Source organism: Lethenteron reissneri, chromosome 32 (assembly GCF_015708825.2).
Source record: "Lethenteron reissneri isolate LAM-NWPU_2019-01 chromosome 32, ASM1570882v1, whole genome shotgun sequence".
Taxonomy (NCBI): domain Eukaryota; kingdom Metazoa; phylum Chordata; class Hyperoartia; order Petromyzontiformes; family Petromyzontidae; genus Lethenteron; species Lethenteron reissneri.
The window spans coordinates 10,079,269-10,099,292 of NC_083810.1; the positions used below are offsets into that span (position 1 = coordinate 10,079,269).

The following is a 20,024-nucleotide window of genomic DNA, read 5'->3' on the forward strand; positions in this document are numbered from 1 at the left end:
GTCTGGGTGTTTATGGTTTGCGCCGTGCGGTGGCCAGGAGATGACAATACAGCTATGGATTATTGAATCTATCTGCGTGGAGTTTTGAGTGTTGGGACCCTTATTTGTATTGCTGGTTTTCTCCAGCTACTCTTGTTTCCTCCCACGCCAAGCCAAACACTCATGAACGGAATTGGCCAAACAACCCATTGTAGCGGGACCCTCCTGAAAAATCTCTGAATCTCAGTGAGGCTTTCCTGGGTACCCAGCATGGTAATAATAATGAAAACATGTAGAGTACAAGTCGTCTGCAGTCACCCTCATTTGAGGCTGAGTCGGCGTAGGGGAGGCCCAGGACCGGTTCAGCTAATCGTCACCGGTGTTGACCGTGAGCGGGAAATTGAACTCCTTGCGCAGCGCGCTGAGCGCTACACCGCGGCTCATCACCTGCCTTCTCACACGATCCGTACGCACGCAAACGTCCACCCCGCTTAAAACGTCCCTTTCCTCTCCCTCCGTCTGCCACCAGCCTTGTCGATTGACCGCCGGCTCTTTGCCGCCTCAACCGACCTGCATCCATCGGGCTTAACCGGCGTGTGACGGAGAGACCGCTGCTCTCAATGCGCTCTCGCCTCCTCGCGATTAGAGGTCACTTGTGTCCCGCGTGGGGACACGTGACCAATTCAGATATCACGAGTGTAACTCTACCATACTGTACCCGCATACGTAATAGGGGAGTGCATTATGCATCGACTCGTCGGTTGATATTGAGCCTTAAGCCCACGAAGCATTCGTCAGTGTTTTTATTTGTGTATGCGGTACGTAATGTATTACCGTGAACTCTCTAGCCACTAGAGGCTGCTGTGTTAACCACATTGTTAAAAACTGGTTGATTCTTCCATCTAAATGCAACCACGAATCGCGACAATTCATCACGATGTTACCCCCGTCCCCTGCCTAATATGCATGTACGTATGCTAAACTTCTTTCGCACCGTACGTAGCCAACCATGCCCATAGGAGGTGCGGGAAATGTAACGCGATGTGAATATGTGCACATACATCCACTGCTGGATAACGGCCTTCCCATGTCGTACGGGTCATGGAGATTAAGGTACCATACTTCACCACAAGCTGGTCAGCGTGGAAACCTTGGTGAGGGCCGGGAGCATGTGGGCGGATAGGAGTACAGTACCAACAATGGACTTTGCAGAGTGCCTGCAGCCTATAACACCTGATATGCACCCTGGTCGCCCATCCAAGCACTAGCCAGGCTCGGTTCTGCTTAAGCTGCCGACATCTGACGAAACCAAATCGGCCCGGAATGTGCCCGATGTGAGAGTGGAATTGTCTAAATAAAGAAATGAATTTAACCAAACCCAGCAGTGAACAAAAGCAGAAGGTGCAGCGCTTACTAACAAAAGCTGAAAGGGATTTCCTGGGATTGAGAAGAAGCCCTCGCTGGCGCTGTGAGCCGGGGCTTTGATGATGGGCGCTTGGCTTGTCGCCTGCTGCCTATTGCTTGTTTTCATTTTGATGTTATTCGTCGTCATCGCCGTTGTGTGGTCATCATCGGCCATGGTCAATCTGCTGCTGGATGAAGGCCTCCCCCAAGCCGTCGCTTATTTTTCACGGTCCTGCGATGCAAACGGCTCATCAAGCACCTCCACACCAGCTGATTTCATCGCTCCATCTCAACGGTGACCGCGCTCTTTTGCGTGTTTTTCCCGCCTTTGGCTGCCACTCCATCCTGAGTCTCGACCCACCTTCTAGCCCTGACGTGTCCTGACCAAAGCCCTCTTGCTCTTTCTTTTCAGTGAAATTGATGTTGCTTACTTGGGTGTGTTCTCCAATCCACGTGTCCCTCCCTCTCAGTGTAACTCGCAGATTCTTCATGCACGTTTCAGCTTTTGTTCCACTTTCTTTGTCAATTGTCAGTGTTCCTGATCCACATGGCATCGCGGTGAACAAAGGTTAGATTCCGAAGGAAACTGTCACTGGTGGAGTCAGTGGGCAGGAAATTAACTCGAGTCTCTGGGATATTACAGCGCAGTATAACACCACAACACCACTCTGGCCTCACGCTATGCAAGGTCGCCTGAGAGCCTTACTCTTTGAGCAAGTGCTGTTAGCCAGCACCTATTATTAAGTACGGCACATGTGCGAAGAGACAGTGTGGTTGGCACTACACCTGGCCACCAATATCTCCCCAGCACTGATGTCATTGCACACAACGCCAGGTACTCATTTGTAAACATTACACATACAGCCGCGTGCAAGCACAGGGTTGGGCTACCTTGCAACGTATTGCATTTCAATGGGCTATTACTTTGCTCTCAATAAAGGAATTGATTATATTTTGTTTCAGGCATGTAATAAATTATACGCACGGGGAGCGATGCATGTGCATGTGAACAAAGACAATGACCCCCCCCCCCCCCATAGGCTAGATAGGCTCTTGGGGCAAGTGCTGTAAGCGAGCACCTGGGCCCATGTGCATTCATGTAGGCACACACATAAATGATAAAGATCCCCCGTATAGCCTGCAACAGACTGTTGGGGCAAGTGCTGCAAGCGAGTACCTATTAAGGCCGGCACTGTGGCACACGAGGGAGCGGTGGGGCAGCACCGCGCCCGGTCGCCTTCTCTCCCCGGTGCTGATGTTTACACACCGCACCAGGTACTCATCTAAGGCTGAGTCAACCTAGGCAAGGCCTAGAACCGGTTCAAATATTCGCCACTGCTATTGGTCATGAGCGGCACTAAGAGTGGGGTCGTGCGCACACACACACGCAAAGCATGTGCGCACACGCACGCGCGTGCATGCAACGCGTGTGCGCACGCACGCGCGTGCATGCAACGCGTATGCACACGCATGAGAGCGCACGGTCACCCCGCTCGATCTTCGCAGCACTGCTCGTTATCTCTAATTATGTCGGGCGGGCGGAGGGGGCTCTTAATCAGTGCTGTCCTCGGGGACACAGCACCCACGTTTGCTCGCCGACTGGCGCGTGCGGCCATTAGCGCCGCCCGCACTGGGCTTACGCACTGGGGTTACGTACGGTGGTTACGCACTGGGGTTACGTACGGGGAATACTCACTGGGGCTCCTCACTTGGATTACGTACGGGGGTTACGTATGGGGGTTACACACTGGGGTTACGCACTGGGGTTACGAACGGTGGTTACGCGTGCGTATCGAGGGTTCGCCGTCATCGGCATTCATCGCCATCAGCCATGCGTTGCGTTTCAATGCGCCCTGCTTAGCTGTTTGCGTTCGTTCGCTTGTTTTTTTTGCACGTTTGTGTGTGGGTGTGCGACGAGCAGTAGCATAGTGGTCAGTGCCCTGTGCTACGATCCCAGGCCACCCGAGTTTGATTCCTGGTCATAGTCAAAAATATCAGTGACGATCATCTGAACCAGTCCTGGTCCTCACCTAGGTCGACTCGGCCTCAAATGAGTACCTGACGTGGTGTGTGAACATCACCACTGGGGAGACAAATGCGGTCGGGCGTGGTGCTGGCCACCCACCGCTCATTTACTCTGCCGGCCTTCATAGGCGTTGCTTCTACTCGTTAACAGCAATTACCCCAACAGCCTCTTAAAGCTGTATGGGGGATCTACGTCGTGATTAATGCAATGCACTACAATACAGGCGGTCTGGACTCATTTCTCAGCCACGGATAAAGTTGTACATACAGTACATATCAGAATCTATACTGGGTCCCCTCTAGGTCAACTCGACCTTAAATGATTTTCTGGTGCAATATGGAAAGATTCGATACGATGGAGTTGTGGCGCTGGTCCCACCACCCCAGCTTCCGCTGTGTTGGCCTTAATAGGCACTCGCTAACAGCACTTGCCCCAACAGTCCGAATGATTAAATTCGAGTATTTGGCCTCGTATGTGCAGTGTGTGCATGTGGATGGATCATGGCCGATGATGGTAAGAGTATGCTGAGGTATAAAACAAAAACAAAATCTGCCTATTGCTGGGCATGCGCTCTGCGATGAGAACGTACAAAGAAAATCCTACGCTAGTCACGTCCACCCGCTGAACGTGGCTTATCGCAGCCGGCTAACGTTGCGCGCGCGACCCCACGCCGCTCCGTCGACATTGCCCGACCTTGCGGGGGATCGCACGCCGAGTCCCCGCAGGCCAGCGGCCGGGAACCGGGGTGTCGTGCCTGGCGCGACGCAGCTTGGTGGGAGTGTCGGCATCCAAAGTTCATTTCAAGTCCAAGTTCATTTATTAGGTATAGCCCTGTGAGCCATTCGGCTCTTGAATCGGGTACAACCGCAACAAACAAAAAACAAAAACATGAACAAGAAAACATCTTAATGTGACTGTGACTATGTGCAAACAGTAAATCCAAGACAAGACAGCAAAATATTGCATAAAAAACACCGAACACCAACGTTGTGTGCAAAAATCCCAGTGGGATGCAAGTCAAACAACAACAACAACCACAAGACAACTTAGATTAAAGCCATCAGTCTAACTCCGTACTACAACAAACAAACAATGGCAAAACCAAAAAACTTTCGAAAATCACCAAAATAAAGCCATAAAAGCAATGAAACAGCGATCATAGGAACTGTGACCGAATTTTCACGGCGGGCAGAGAGGCGCGCTCCAAAATTCTCGATCTCCACGACTCCAGAAACGCACCGCAACCCCCAGAGGGGGTCTGAGGCTCCTCGGTGGCCCTGATGGTGAAAACAGCTCTTCGCCAAAACCGTGCCGTCTCGTAACTTACTCAAGTTTCATTTCATTCACCCGAGGGCTGTTGTTTTGTTGTCGTTGCTGCCACGCAAATTTTTTTTATGCATTTTTTTTATAATTTTTTTTAGCATTTCGGCTGGGTCGGGGTTGGCGGTAACCGGTGACAGCATCGCTGATTGAGCAGACGAGGGTGTCTTGGTGAGAGGTGTGCATGTAAATGTTGGCTGAGAGTGAGCTGGCAGTTTAAAGGGGTGGCCTGTTGTTTTTATTTGATATGTACAGTGTTTGAAAAAAGTGGGTGCGGAATATTTCCCCCCCCGCCCGCCCGCCCGCCCCGCTCTATGAGTAATGAGGAGTTGACGCAGCACAGATTAACTTTCAGCGGCATGCCCGTTCTTTGAGACTCTCTGCACAGTGACTAACGTGCCCTCCGTAATTACACCGCACATCGTGCACATAAATTGCGCGGAGAAGCTTCCGAGTTTGGATTCGGCACACGCACACACACGCAAGACACACGTACGTACGTATGTTGAACTCCTTTCGCACAGTACGTAGCCGACCGCCGCTAATCGGAGGTGCGTAGGAAAGTGACCTGAAAAATATATAAATGTCAGGAGCCGTGGAACAATTAAAGAATAAAGTCAGTAATGTAGATTGGGGGATTTGTGTATGAAATCAGCAACACTTACCAATATCAATTTTTTTTTATTTAAGACCACGTGACAGCCTGCTGAGACCAGAAGTCTCTCTCGAGCAAAGAATGCCTTTTGATAAAAAATAATAACGTGGGGGCAAAAGAGGTTCACAAAATTTTATCGAGCACAACAAACATAAAGACCCCTCTCGTGAAGCAGGATCAATGTAAGATCCGACTGCACGTGGGGAAAAAAAAACACATTGGACGCAAAGTGTCAACAACAACGGCAGCAAAGCCAAATTAAGGGCGAGACGAAATCCAGAGACTTGCAAGTAACGTAAAAAGCAATGCACGCAATTTATTTTCAAAGAAACGGTTAAAAACAAAAATTGGCACGTGAGCAGACTGCAGCTCATGAAGATGCATGCGAGCATTCGCCAGCAGCAGCAGGTGGCAGCAGCCTTCTGTACAAATTCACATGCAGGTCATTCACGCAAGCGGACATTCATCCACGGAACGGACACGCGCACACATCTGCGCCGTGCGGAAGCTCTCGAGATTACAGTTCGCTGGGTGTAACGATGCGTATACATCATCAAGGCTCTCGATACGTGCCATCGAGTCGCGCGTGTGTAAGAACCGGTGCCTTTTTTGAACGTGGACAGATTATACTCCGAAGTTACTCGCGAGCTCATCGAGTGAACTCATTTCCGTGCAAGAGACACACCGGAACAATGGGAAACAATACAAATGTGAAGAGGTGAAAAAGAGACACGGGTCGATGGGACCATTGAGTGAAGTTGCGATACATCGTTGAAACTTCTGCGTTAATGAATCATTACGGCTCCTGGAGATTAAGCAGAAATTGCATTGATAATATTCGTGCAATGCATAGATATCGTTGATTCGTGTTGATCCTTAGTTTATCGATGCGTGCATCCAATTGCGTGGCATGAGAATATTTAGTTTGTTTTTAAATTGGTTTGTGTTGCAGGTGGTGGGTTGATATCACCGCTGTAGTCACCGCAGGTGCTACCTCTCGCAGCAGCATAAAATAGCAACAGTTGATTCTGGGATAGAATCGCGATCCTGAATCATCCCAATATATCGGGTGGGGTGAAGTGAGGGGGGGGGGAGGTAGCAGGAGGAATGCTCTACCTCTCATAACACATTCCTGCGGAGGTAGCTGGTAGGAACGTTGGGTTGCTCGGTAAATGGCCAGGATCAACGGCGGCGTGGTGTATTCCGCAAATATAGCCGACTGTGAGGGCGGGCACAAGCCGGCGTGAGTAGGTTAAACGTTGAGTTTTATAAGGGCACCACGGGGTGACCAGCCCCACCCCTCCCACCCAGCCCCTCCCCACCCAGCCTCTCCCCACCCAGCTCCACCCCTCCCACCCCCCACCCAGCCCCACCCTCCCCACCCAGCCGCTCCCCACCCCTCCCATTTTTGGATGCACGACGGACGGACACAATAATCCCCTGTGGGCTGGTGTAACCAGGAGGTTCCTAACAGTATTAACGGTGACAAATGATAAGAATGTTAATTCATGGTGCCCGTGTTGTGTGGATTGCCAATTAAGTTTGTGACCTGCTTTATTTTCCTGTACCCTTTGCCTCTCTGCTGTGGCTGTTGTTGAACTTTTGTCGATGCTGCCCATGGCCATGATGGCAAAGTAAGCAATTCCAAATGTCCCTCTTACTTTGCTGCAAGGCCCTGGTTGATTGAACGAATCGTCTCAATTCAGGGTCAAGGCTTCATTCGAGGTTTGTTTTTGCTGTGTCGTTATGCATTTCTGTTTGCCTTCGTTGCTATGCCTCAGTTTATTTGTGCAGCGTTCGTCATGTTAATGAATCAAATCACGTTTGCAAATGAGACTCATCCTGGACTCTCCGAGCTCTCACCTGATTAAACAAAATAAACTTAAAACGCGCAATGGTTCTCGTTGGCGTCGATCTCGTACAGCTTCGTTTTCTCCACGAGTACCAATGTAACGTTCATCATCATCAATGTCATCAGCCGTGACCTATCCACTGCTGGATGACGGCCTCCCCAAGCCATCTCCCGTCCGCTCGCGGTCTCTCGTTGCAGCGATCCACGTGGCTTTTGGGTGCGGGCCGATCTCATTGCTTCCATCTCCGCAGCAGACGCCCTGTTGGGGTGGGCGCGTTCCCTGCTTTGGCTGCGATAGCGATTGTGAATTCTGCTTGAACTCGGTGGTTTCAGGGCCTCAGCGGCTCTGGCGGCCCTGTGGCCTCCTCTGGGGACTCATTTGCTGTCTTGTTGGGCCTGGGGTTGTACACCGTGCGGCCTGGCTCTCCCGTCCCGCGTTTTCTTCACTCTCACCCTTACCCCATATCCTCTGCCGCCCGGCCCGAGTATTATTTTTACCTGCTGTGGTCGTATCCTTTGCGTGTACTGTAATTTGCTAGAATTTTGCTGGAAAATTATCGATCGATTTTCGGCACTCTAAATTCGATGCATCTACCGCAGGCTAAAGAAGCGATTTTAACCAAGGAATCGATGCGTCGTTACACGCGCATGGTGTGTATACATATATTCACATCAATTGTAACACTTTCCTGAATAAGTGAATGTGTCAGCTGAATATGGATGGTGCTGATGATGACAGTGGACGTAGTGGAGGTAGTGTTGGTGCTGATGATGATTATGATAGTGGAGGTAGTAGTAGTGGTGCTGATGATTATGATAGTGGAGGTAGTAGTAGTGGTGCTGATTATGATAGTGGAGATAGTGGTGGTGGTGGTGCTGATGATGATAGTGGTGGTAGTGTGGTGGTGGTGATGATGATTATGATAGTGGAGGTAGTGGTGGTGCTGATGATGATGGATGATAGTGGAGGTAGTCGTGGTGGTGCTGATGATGATGGATGATAGTGGAGGTAGTGGAGGTAGTGGTGGTGCTGATGATGATGGATGATAGTGGAGGTAGTCGTGGTGGTGCTGATGATTATGATAGTGGAGGTAGTGGTGGTGCTGATGATGATGGATGACAGTGGAGGTAGTCGTGGTGGTGCTGATGATTATGATAGTGGAGGTAGTAGTAGTGGTGCTGATGATTATGATAGTGGAGGTAGTAGTAGTGGTGCTGATGATTATGATAGTGGAGGTAGTAGTAGTGGTGCTGATGATGCTGATGATGACAGTGGAGTATGCTAACAATGGTGCTGACAACGATAAAATGATGATAGTAGTAGTAGTGGTAGTACTGGCGGTGTTATGGGGAGCGTTGGTGCAGCAGTTAGCGCAACTGCTCGGAGTCCCGGCGACCTGGGTTTTGATTCCCACTCACGACGAATAACAGTGCTGAATATTTTAACTGGGACTGGGCTTCCTCTGGTACCCGGGACAGTGTGTATAGATCAGCACTGGGGAGACAAAGGTAGCCGGGCGCGGTGCTGGCCACCCACCCCCTTATAGGTGCTCGCTAACAGCACTTTCTGCAATACTATAGTCTATTTAGGCGATTGGGGGCATCTTAGTCATTGTTATTTTTACGGAATTGGTAGTCATACTAAAAATGGATGTTTTGATGATGATGATGATGATAACAGTGGGTGCTGCTGCTGGTGGTGATGCATTCACAATGGTAGCATTTAGAAATAAATGATGATGCAAGCGGTGGTGGGTCATCATTGCTGACAATGGGGCTGACAGTGATGGCACCGATGATTGCGACGCATGCACAATGTCGGTGCTTACACATTAGAGACCTACCGTGGAAATTACTGACCTCTTTTCCCACAATCAATCGTTCCGGCTGCCACTGCCGTTGTCAGGCGGATTCAACGCTGGTACTTCGCCACGATGGGCCCTCTGGCCCTTCCACAGTAATTACCGCTCTGTCATCAAAGCGGAACGCTGAAAGGCGACCGTATCATCCGCGTGAAGACGTCCAAGGGAATTTTATTTTAGCGACCTTTTTTTTTAAACCCCCCCCCCCCCCCCCATCGCAACGAGCCTTCCAGCTATATTCTTTCTCGCTGTTGGGTACGTAAATCGTTAGAAGATACATTTTTCGTGCCGGTTTTACTCTAGCGATTATTGCGTGCAGTGTGTATATTATTATTTTTGTTTAAGGAATGCTGCGTATTTAAAACACTTAAATAATAATTTTCACGTGCGGAAGCAAATGTATCTGTCTGCGGGCGAGATGAAGTGAACATAATATCGAGAAATGTTGGTTTGTTTCGCTGACACCTCTGCCATATCCTTCGGATGTTAAGACTCACTTCCCCCCCCCCGCCCTCCGTATTTGAAAGCAAAAGTTGGCGGTGCATTTTATTATCTGGTAGGTGTGTGCACTTTTGTTTGGGGAGTGGAAGTTTAGTGGTTGGCTCACTGCGCTACAAACCCAGCACCCCCAATTCGATTCCCACTCACGGCCAACAACACCAGTGTCAAATACCTAAACTGGTCCTAGGTCTCCCCTAGGTCGACTCAGCCTCAAATGAGCACGTGGCGTGGTGTGTACACGTCGCCACTAGGGAGACAAAGGCGGTGCTGGCCACACACACCCTCATGTGACGTGCTGGCCTTCATAGGTGCTCGTTAACAGCACTGGCCCCAAGAGTATTATAAGGGAGACCTTTGTCTTTTTGCGTGTGTATGAGACCAGATTAGTGCAGAATGTGGCTTATTTTCTGGAGCGGCTTATAATCCAAAGAATACGGTACATTTTGGTTCTCTTTTTGAATAAAAAAAAGTGATAACAAAAAAATATAACCCTAGAAATGATTTACATTACACGTAATGGGTTGCACAAAGGATTACCAAATCTTTCAGTTGTTCGTAATCGGTAATTGTTTTCCTTAACCAATCCTCCCTTCCACGCTTGCAGCTACTGATTGCATTACAATCCGCACCTCCCATTAGCGCGGTTGGCAATGTACGGTGCAAAAAAAATTCAACATATGTGAACATACCTCTTCAGTTTGAGAAATGTTGTTCAATAAAATAAGCTTTTCATCAGCATGTGCCGACAGACATCGTGCGACACAAAGATGTATGTCAAACAGTACGTTTTTAGAAAAAAAGAACATATTTAAAAGACCTTTTTTATTTTGGTAAATCATTTCATTCCGTTTCAAAAATGTACAAAAATGGTTTGTAATGAGCTGGCAAAAGTCATAAATCCGCTGCTTTTGTGAGCAGACGGTACAAAATAAATATCGTCTGCGTGCAGTCTTTGCGACATCGCTGATATTTATGGCATTAGCAAAAATAAGTTTATTAAATTATTATCCACTATCAAGATGGCTTTTTTCCCTTAAGTATCCCCCCCCCCCCACTTCCTTCAGCGATTATATAATATTGGCGGAAACAGAAATCGGGGACATGTTCTTGGCTCTCTTTGTTGTTTTATCCTGTAATTACTTGGGTGCAGTGTTATTCGGACACATACTTGTACGGTTTGCTTCCATACCCATGTTGTTTTGCTTGTCGTTTTTTTTTGCATTACTTCATGAAAATTCGCTATGTCTCACCACCACCACCAACTGAGGCGTAGGATTTTCTCGGCCCATGTTTTTTTTCCACTGCCTGACCCCACCGGGCACCGTCCCCGGAATGTCACGTTCTTGAAACCAGAGAGGCGCCTCGCCGAGTCTCGGGGCTCATCTTCGGGAGGGTCCTGCTGTGCGCGGCGCTGTTTGGCCATTTTTCCACGGCCGCTTTGTTAAAACGATGCATTTGGGATGCCGCGTTTGCTAGTGGTGCTCGGACACAAATAACAGAAACTCAAAACGTTCGTTAAACAACACTGCCCTCGAAGGTGACGTTTCAGGCCGTAGTCCTTCTCTATTGGTCTCTCCGCTGTGAAGTAGAGCTGTTGCCCGAGACGATGCCTGTTGTATATTGTTCCCTCTTCACGGGTAGCATTATTGACGAGTTGCGGACAAGGATTTGGAACGCGCCCAAGAGCCCCCACGTCCACCGCGGAGATGGAGCGAGTGCTGGGCTAGATTATTAAGTCGCAGGATCGTGAAAGGTTGCCACGGCTTGTGGTGCCCTTCATCCAGCAGTGGATTGACCATGGCCGATGACGACGATGATTCGCTTTTTCCCTCTGGTAGAATGCATCCTGGTTGACAGTTTGATTTGTCTAATCACCTGATCCACAAGACAAACGCTATCTTCAGAACAGCAAATCGCTTGTTTTTTGGTCCCAACTGTCATTGCTGTCAGAGGCACTTTCATCAAACCGAAGTTAAACCCTGCAACATTTGTTTTTGGGGACATTGTGTCATTTTTGTGATCGGCGGCTGCCATGGTGGGTTTCATTGCGAGGCACTGCCTACACTTGAGCGAACGCCGCCTTAAGCTACGGGGCACGTCTCATGGTGATGATGGAATTTAGCACCGGACATATCTATGACAGGGCTTCTGGGCCACCGAGCCATCATTCGTTTTGTAGATTTGTCGCGGAGTCGTGCGGGTAGAGTGTGGATTTCCGTGCGATGGCTCCCGAATGTGCATCCATGTTTGTTTCGCCTCTTATCACTGCTGAAATTTGTAACGGTCGTTAGTTTCCAATAGCCAGCTCCTCGTGTGCAGATGCTTGGTGGAATTTTCCACTTCAGGATCGTGAAAGATTGTGACGTCTTGCAAAGGCCTTCACCCAGCAGTCGACTGATGACGGCTGATTATGATTAAAGGCTTTTTGCTTTTTAGACATTTTCCAAAGATCTCAGCTGAGGATGTTTTCCCAAAAAATATTTTTTTGTGTTTTGTTTTCACGTATTAGAGTGCCCGGAGAAAACCCTGTGCAGACGAGTAGGGAGACAACGGTTTGCAACACTCTGCCAGATGACTTTGAATCCGTCCCATGTCACGAAACTATCAAAAACAATTGAAATATATTGTTGTTTGGGACCGCCTTTGGGATTCGGACCGAAAGTCACCGTCACTTCCACACTGGAGTATCGCTGCGGGCCTCTACGGCCTTGCGACGTAGTCACTAAATCCGGCACCGGACAAAAACACGTGTTTATTATTATTATTATCATCATCATCACTGGTTCCTCGGTTGCGATCGCGCGTTTGTCCATCCCTTAACAGCTTGTCCGTTGCGTTGGCCGCGTGTGCTTCCCTCCCATCAGGATATGCGCAAGCACGTGATGATGAACCTCCTGGACACGGAGCGCTCTTACGTCGAGTCCCTGCGCACGCTGGTCCAGGTGAGGCCGTGTCCACGCCGACACGGAAAGCACAGCCCCCTCCTCCCCAGCGAGCTTGCGTCAAGCCCTGGCTTCTAAAACGTGGTGGCCTACTACTGGCCACAAATGTTACCCCCCCCCCCCCCCCCCTGTTTCATGTATTCCACCTTCAACACTGCTGTTTGTTCTTGATTTAAAGCTTTCGTGACTGCAGGGATTCATATTCTTGGTTCTTTCGGTAAAGTCACGTAGAAGGGAAATAATAAAATAATATTTATATTATTTCCCTTCTACGTGACTTTACCGAAAGAACCAAGAATACTGCTGTTTGTTGTTGACTGCTTGCCGTTTATTGAGCCTTGAGGCGGGCCTGCACTATGTAACCGTGGGAAAATTACAACCTGAAGCTCTTGGAGTTGCCGTTGACAGATATGGCTTGCCAAAGACATTATATAATAATAATAATATTCCAGCCTTTTTCAGTCCATTGCCTGGATGACAAGGACAACTACAAAGATCCACCATATCGCCTTAACAGACTGTTGGGGCAAGTGCTGTTCGCGAACACCGATGAAGGCCGGCACGGCGCACGAAAGTGTGGGTGGCCAGCACCACGCCCGGCCGCCTTTGTCTCCCCAGTGGCAATGCTTACCACACCAGGTGCTCATTTGAGGCTGAGTCGACATGGATGAGCACCTTCCCCAGACCATGTCGATCACGGCGGGGTTTTCTTGCCCATACTTTACCATGTTGGACAACGAGAGGGGTCGGCGGTGGGGGGGAGGGGGGGGCTAGGTGGTGCAGGACTGCTTTTGATATCCCTTTACCACTCGTGCGAGCCATGGCCAAGAATTAGAAATTCAGGTCGCCGAATTCAGAGCGCGGCGTGCCCCAGCACTGTGCCCCCCCCCCACCCCCCCACGCCACAAAGAGATGAAGATTAGTGAGATGAAAGCGAGATGAGCGAGAGATGCAGAGATGAAAGGGCTGTCGAGAAGAGGGACGGATTAGTGGTCACACAAGGCAAACCAGAGTTGGATTCCTGGTCACGGTCAGGATAAGTGACGAGGAATATTTGAGCCATCTTCTTGGTTCTTTCGGTAAAGTCACGTAGAAGGGAAGTAATAAAACAATAAAAATAAAACATAATAAAATAATTATCACGACGTTTCGGCCACAACGCAAGCAGCCGTCTTCAGGTGGAGAACAGGTCTGTCAAGTAGACAGATTCTCCACCTGAAGACGGCTGCTTGCGTTGTGGCCGAAACGTCGTGAGAATTATTTTATTATGTTTTATTTTCATTATTTTATTACTTCCCTTCTACGTGACTTTACCGAAAGAACCAAGAAGATGAATCCCTGCAGTCACGAAAGCTTTAAATCGAAATATTTGAGCCAGTTTTGGATCCGTCCTTCACCAGCCCACGCCGACCAAAGTGGTGAAGTATGGTTTTAACAATCCTTTTGACCGACATCACTTACAGTTTAGCCTTGCAGCAATCCATGTAGCAACTGCTGTTAAACTGATTTGATAACTCCATCTCCATGCAGGACGTGCCGTCTTAACCCCAGCCCCATCAATATGGTAAATACAGCAGCCTCTTGTGGCAGCAAGATTTACTTGAAGCAATTACCTACAATATATACGAATACAAAAATATCTATTATATATATTTAATTTAATGGCCGTATTGCGAGCTTAGGAATCGATATTCAATGACGACCCGATGCATTGCCCCACCGCTGCTGCTAAGCGTACACAGTCTCGTACGTGCCTAGCCACACAGTCATCATCCTTTCGCAAAAAAAACCCCAGAACAGAGAAACAAAATGGAATTAACAAAATACAAATCGAAATTCACATTTCCGCGATGCTGTCTGTACAATTATTTTTTTTTTCCTTCCATCCGACGAACCCCATCCGAGCGGTCCCCGTTTGGTGGTTATCTGTGAATATCAATGAAGCTGTTCCCATTAGACAAAGGGATATGAATCAGCATGTGTTGTGTGGCATTATCCCCCCATCCCCCCCTCCAGTATATATACATATTTTATATTTGTTTCCAAAATGAATTAATTCCGTTATGTAAAAATACGTATTACCAAAAAGCCATTCCGCCTTTTAAAAGGGGGGGGGGGGGGGGGAGAGGGAGAACAACAAAGAACACCACAGGGGAAACATTGCTGTGGGCGGTAAAAATTGTTACGTAAATAATTAATGTGCATATCAAAGTGAATCGGATCTTTTATTTTAGTTCAAGGGGATATTCTGTGCGTGTGTTCTGTCCATCGGTGAAGGCGATTGCTGATTTTTTTTCTTTCCGGGTGGGAAAAACAAAAAAAAACACATTGGCAGGCACACGGCGATCCCGGATCTCTTGGCAGATGTGAAAAGCTGTGTCGGTGTCGCTTGCAAAGAGAGAAACCCTTTTTTTAAATCCTTTATATTAAGTTCGCTTGCTTGCTTAGGACCGTGCAAATCTTTCGGTCGTTTTTTAACCCACTTCCCGTGATCCAATCGAGCTGACATTTTCCACACAGACTCGTTGTGCGTGACAATTAATGTTCGTGAAAATTTTTTTCAAAAATGTTACACTTTTTAGGATAAAAATATTATATTTAATTACCAATTGCTTAATGGTGCAATGCAATCATCTGACCCATAGGTGGCAGCCATCTCAAGCCAGAGGTGCGAGAGGACTCTAGCCGCCACACATATAAAGGATTTATAGTGAAAAACTTTGTTTTTATGGGTTATACTTATTCTTCCCAAAACCTGTTTTAGGTTTTTTTCCCTCTCCTCTCTTTTGCATTCGGATCGTCTCTTTCTCTCTCTTTCTTTCTTTCTTTGCTCCAGCCGTCATCGCGTAAAAGTTCGCCGACCGATTTAGTGGAAACGTAGCCAATTACCGTGCCGTCCTGAATTTACCAAAAACGGCCGGCGCTCTCGCCGCGCATTACGGGAGAGCGCTCAGCATTTAGCGCGCGCGCCCCGAGACTGGGGAGTAAATGCCCCGGCGCTGATTGAAGCCTCTCCGATTCATTAGCGCGTGTCGGGTAATGCATGACTGGTAGGGAAAACACGCTCCGCTGCCCAGAGAGAATATCCAAGGGGTAGAGTTGTTATTTTTTGACGCTTTTTTTGACCGCTCATTTTTTTGTTGTAAAATGTCCAATTAGATTTTTTTTTACTCGCTCTGTCAATGAGCTAATGGTTTAAAAAGTGATTGCAGGTGACGGTGGCGTGCTGATGACAGATGCCGCACATTTCTTAGAAGTTGTTATTGTACTTGAGCCGCTCGTTTGAATTCGTGCTTAAAATACCTACAATGCACTCTTGTGACCGAGGCTTGCGTGACCCAAAGAGGGGAGTGGGGGTGCCATGCCGGTGGGGTTTTGAAACGAAGGCCCCTTTTCCCCACTCAACTCCGCCTGCCTGCTCCTCTCAGACGTAAACGAGCCCACATCGTGATTTACAAAGTCTGAGTTAGAGTTTGTTTTGAGTTCACGCAAGGGCCACATTTGTACACGGTTTATCCTCGTTCATCCCTACCCCAGCGCCCCCCCCCCCCCCCCGCATTGCTTCCTGATATTCTCCAATTCGCAGTTCATCGGATGGCTTTTGTTATAATTTGATGAATTGTCACGTTTCTGAATTAGCGGATGGATTATTGTTTTTTTTTACGTAATAAAAATAAATGGCTATTTACTTAGGGTTACTATTTTTTTTGGTAGTGTCTAAATGCAACCACACCTTAAGAAGATGTACAGAACATTGAGACATTATATTAAAATTATCTGTTTATCATTCGTATCCATATGCATCTTCCTTTTTTTGTTTAAACCCACATATTCAAAAGGTGACCAATCATTTATCGATTCTTCCATCTATTCCATTATGAATTATTTTATTCTATTATAAATTGTGATTCAAGAATTGTATCCATCCGGCTGCTGCATTGTTTTATTTTACGATAGACAATTATTTATCTGCGATGCTGGCCACCCACTTCTTCATGTGTGCCCGCTCACAGCCATAGAGAATAATGGAGCCACTTTTATTAGCAGTCAAGTGGGCTCGGTCGGGCAGGATACGTTGTTCGAGGGGGATCATGAGAAAAACGACTGCATGGTAGCGAAGGGAGGGAATGTTCCGGACAGAACGCCCATTGCGGAGATGGAGCAATGCTACCATGAGAGACGGCGGGAGCTTGGCGGAGGCCTTCATCCAGCAGTGGATTGAGCATGGCTACTGATGATGATGAATAAGGAACGATTAAATGGTATTGCTTTTCCCTCTTGCACCTGGTTCTCGATTCCTCTTACCTTCTGCCCTCCCATTCCATGGACCCCCCCCCCCACCGACCCCAACCAACCATGGGTGCCCTCCTTCCCCTCCTTTCCCTCCCCGTCGTTCCCGCGCAACCCCACGGGGAGCAGGGCTACCTGGGGCCGCTGAAGCAGGCGGAGAGCGCGGGGCTGTGCGACCCGGCGCTGGTGGACGACATGTTCTTCCAGATCCCCGAGATCCTGGAGCACCACGAGCGTTTCCTGGAGCAGCTCACGGGCTGCGTGCAGTGCTGGCACGAGCGCCAGACCGTCGGCGACATCATCATCGAGTCGGTGGGTGGCCTCCTTCTTTCTGAACGCTTCCCTTCGTCCTCGCGCGCGAGCCCTCGTCCCTCGAGCCGTCCGTGTCCGCCGCTACGTGCGCGCTGAAACACGGGAAACGCCGGCATTTACCTTTCTTTTTAGCGTCGTCGTCGTTTTCCAAGGTCGCCGTGCTTCGAACGGTTGGTCACGTGCACGCGACTCGAAAAAGGGATTGCACACACGGCAACATTCGCCCCCCGGCTGTAAAAATCCTGCAGACTATGTCTGTGAAACACAGAGCCGTCGTTGATATAAGAATGCCAAATTAGTTCAATCATTTTTTGTTGTTTGATTTCACCATCAGTTATGTCGGGGTTTTTGTGTTTTTCATTTTGGTTGTTGCATGCCCCTGTACCGTTCCCCGTTTTGTTGTAATGTGCACTGATGCCTACTTTATTGAGGGCGATATTGGCTCGTAAAATTAACATCGATTGATTGATGTCCCGTTGGGTTTGTATGAAAAGTTGTAATGTGTCTCTCCTACCACCCGCCCACTCCAGTGATTGTACGAATTGTGATTCAGGTTCACAACTTGATGCAAGGGGCTATTTATTATTTAACACTGTTACGAGTTGTAGCAGGCATCCGTGGCTGGATGGGGAGTCAACTCAGCTCGTTGATGAGTCACAAAACGTTGAATCTTACACGCCCGATTAGTATGTATGTATGTACGTTGAACTTCTTTCGCACCGTACATATCCAACCCGTGCTAATCAGAGGTGCGGGGGAAGGACAACAAACTAAACACAAAAAAGCAGATTCGATGCACGTATCGTGATCTCAATAATCAGTATTAATGGATGACTTGATGCACCGTTATCCACGGACTCTCCACTCCTATCCCACCACCACATGTCTGTCAGGGTAATGTCACGATCCAAAAGAAGAAACTCGTGTTTTAGCAGCTACCTCTGGACGTGCATTTCATTTTAAAGATGTCGGGTAATCATTCGAGTAATCACGAAGTGGCTTTATTCGTCAACCAATTGCGACTCTTTGTTTTTTTTCGGTAAAGTCATGTAGGGAAATAAATAAATAAAATAGAATGAAAAAAAAACTAACTTTTTATTAAATCAAATCACGACGTTTCGGGCGCAACACAAGCGTCCTTCTTCAGGTGGGGACAACGAGGCGTAAGCACAACAGCTTTAGTGTGTCTAAGAGGTGGCTGTGACGAGGAATTATATAGTCACGGGACTATATAATGATTTGATTTAATTTTATTTTTGTTGTTTTCATTTTAAAAAAAATTCCTACGTGACTTTACCGAAAAAACCAAAGAGTATGAATCCTTGCAGTTACGAAAACTTCAAATCTAGAACCAATTGCGACTTCACTTCAAGATTGAAATGCACTTCTTGAAGAACGGAGAGATCCTCATAAAATCCTCGCGGTGTCAAACGTGCTCAAACAAAACTCACCTTGTCACCCACAATGGAATCGGGTTCAGAATATGCATTTATTTATACTGGAGGAATCACATGAGACACAAGGATGTCCAGTAATTGAATATTAATGGTGCATTCGGTTTCATGTCTGTGTGTAAGCAAGCGTGACTCAAACCATTGCCTTATTCAATAAGTAAGCCGTATTCTCCCCACGGTAAAGACGTACAATTGCCTTCAAGATGACTGCCCCTAAATGTGTTATGAGGGACGCGGTTGAAATTCTGACTCCGTGATGCTGCCGTATTCGCAGAGCCACTGCGGGCGCCATCAATCGAACGTCACGTCAGGAAATCAATAAAAGCCGTAGAAATGTCCCGAGTCGCCGCGTGCACATCGGATCCTTCTGTGCAGTCGCAACAGAGACACAAAGAGGAGGAGGAGGACAGGTTTGGAGTGATTTTTTTGAACGACAAACTCGATAACGAGTATATATACAAGGACTGTTTTCTTGGAATTTTTCTTACTTGATAACAGCTATCGTCCTGTGACGGTTCCACCTGAAGACGGAAGCTTGCGTTGCCTCCGAAACGTCGTGATTTTTATTTTATTTTTATTTTACTTTTATTAATTTTAAATTTTTTTTAAAGAGCGTCCATGCCTCGGTGTACGGCGTTGCTACCCGCTGTGACGCACGGTCATCAACAAAAAATAATATAAGTGTGCAAAGAAGCGTGGTACATGAGATGCGTGCTTGGAATTCCACCGAGAGACAGAGAGAGGAACACGTGGATTAAGGAATGTACGCAGGTCAGTGACATCATCCTTTAAAGCTTTCGTGACTGCAGGCATTCATATTCTTGGTTCTTTCGGTAAAGTCACGTAGAAGGGAAACAATAAAATAATAGAAATATAAAACAATAAAATTCTCACGACGTTTCGACTGCAACACAAGCAATCATCATCACCTGCGAAAATCACAGCAACACAGCAATAACTTTTTCTTGCTGAGTTTTTCACACCTGATGACGATTGCTTGTGTTGCAGTCGAAACGTCGTGAGAATTTTATTGTTTTATATTTGTATTCTTTTGTTGTTTTCCTTCTACGTGACTTTACCGAAAGAACCAAGAATATCATCCTAACTGTTAAGAAAAGTAGGCGAGGCTTTGGCAGGACGCGTCATGGCTAGAAGGGACGATGGCCGAGTAATGGAACGTTTCTGAGAGGACGATCAGTGAGGAGATGGAGCGATGAGTTCAGTTCATCGCAGGATCGTAAGAGGCGGCAGCGGCTTTGCGGAGGGCTTCATCTAGCGGTGGATCGATCATGCCTGGCAACGGAGGGAAAACAGCAACAGAGGGAGAAGGGAAATCGGACGTAGATTACAGACGGATATCGTGACGCTCACGATCCGCAGGATTCATGACGCTCACGATCCACGGGATTAGCGCCCCCCCCCCCCAA

The 20,024-nt window shown here is 47.9% G+C and overlaps 1 protein-coding gene across 1 annotated transcript in view; it reads left to right on the forward strand.

Annotated features, from left to right (window-relative positions):
- The window catches only part of LOC133350007 (rho guanine nucleotide exchange factor 17-like), a 119,633-nt gene that overhangs the window by 68,292 nt on the left and 31,317 nt on the right, over positions 1–20,024 (forward strand). The window contains 2 exon segments of the mRNA XM_061563949.1: positions 12,464–12,541; positions 16,961–17,143. Coding sequence (XP_061419933.1) covers positions 12,464–12,541; positions 16,961–17,143 — 261 coding nt within the window.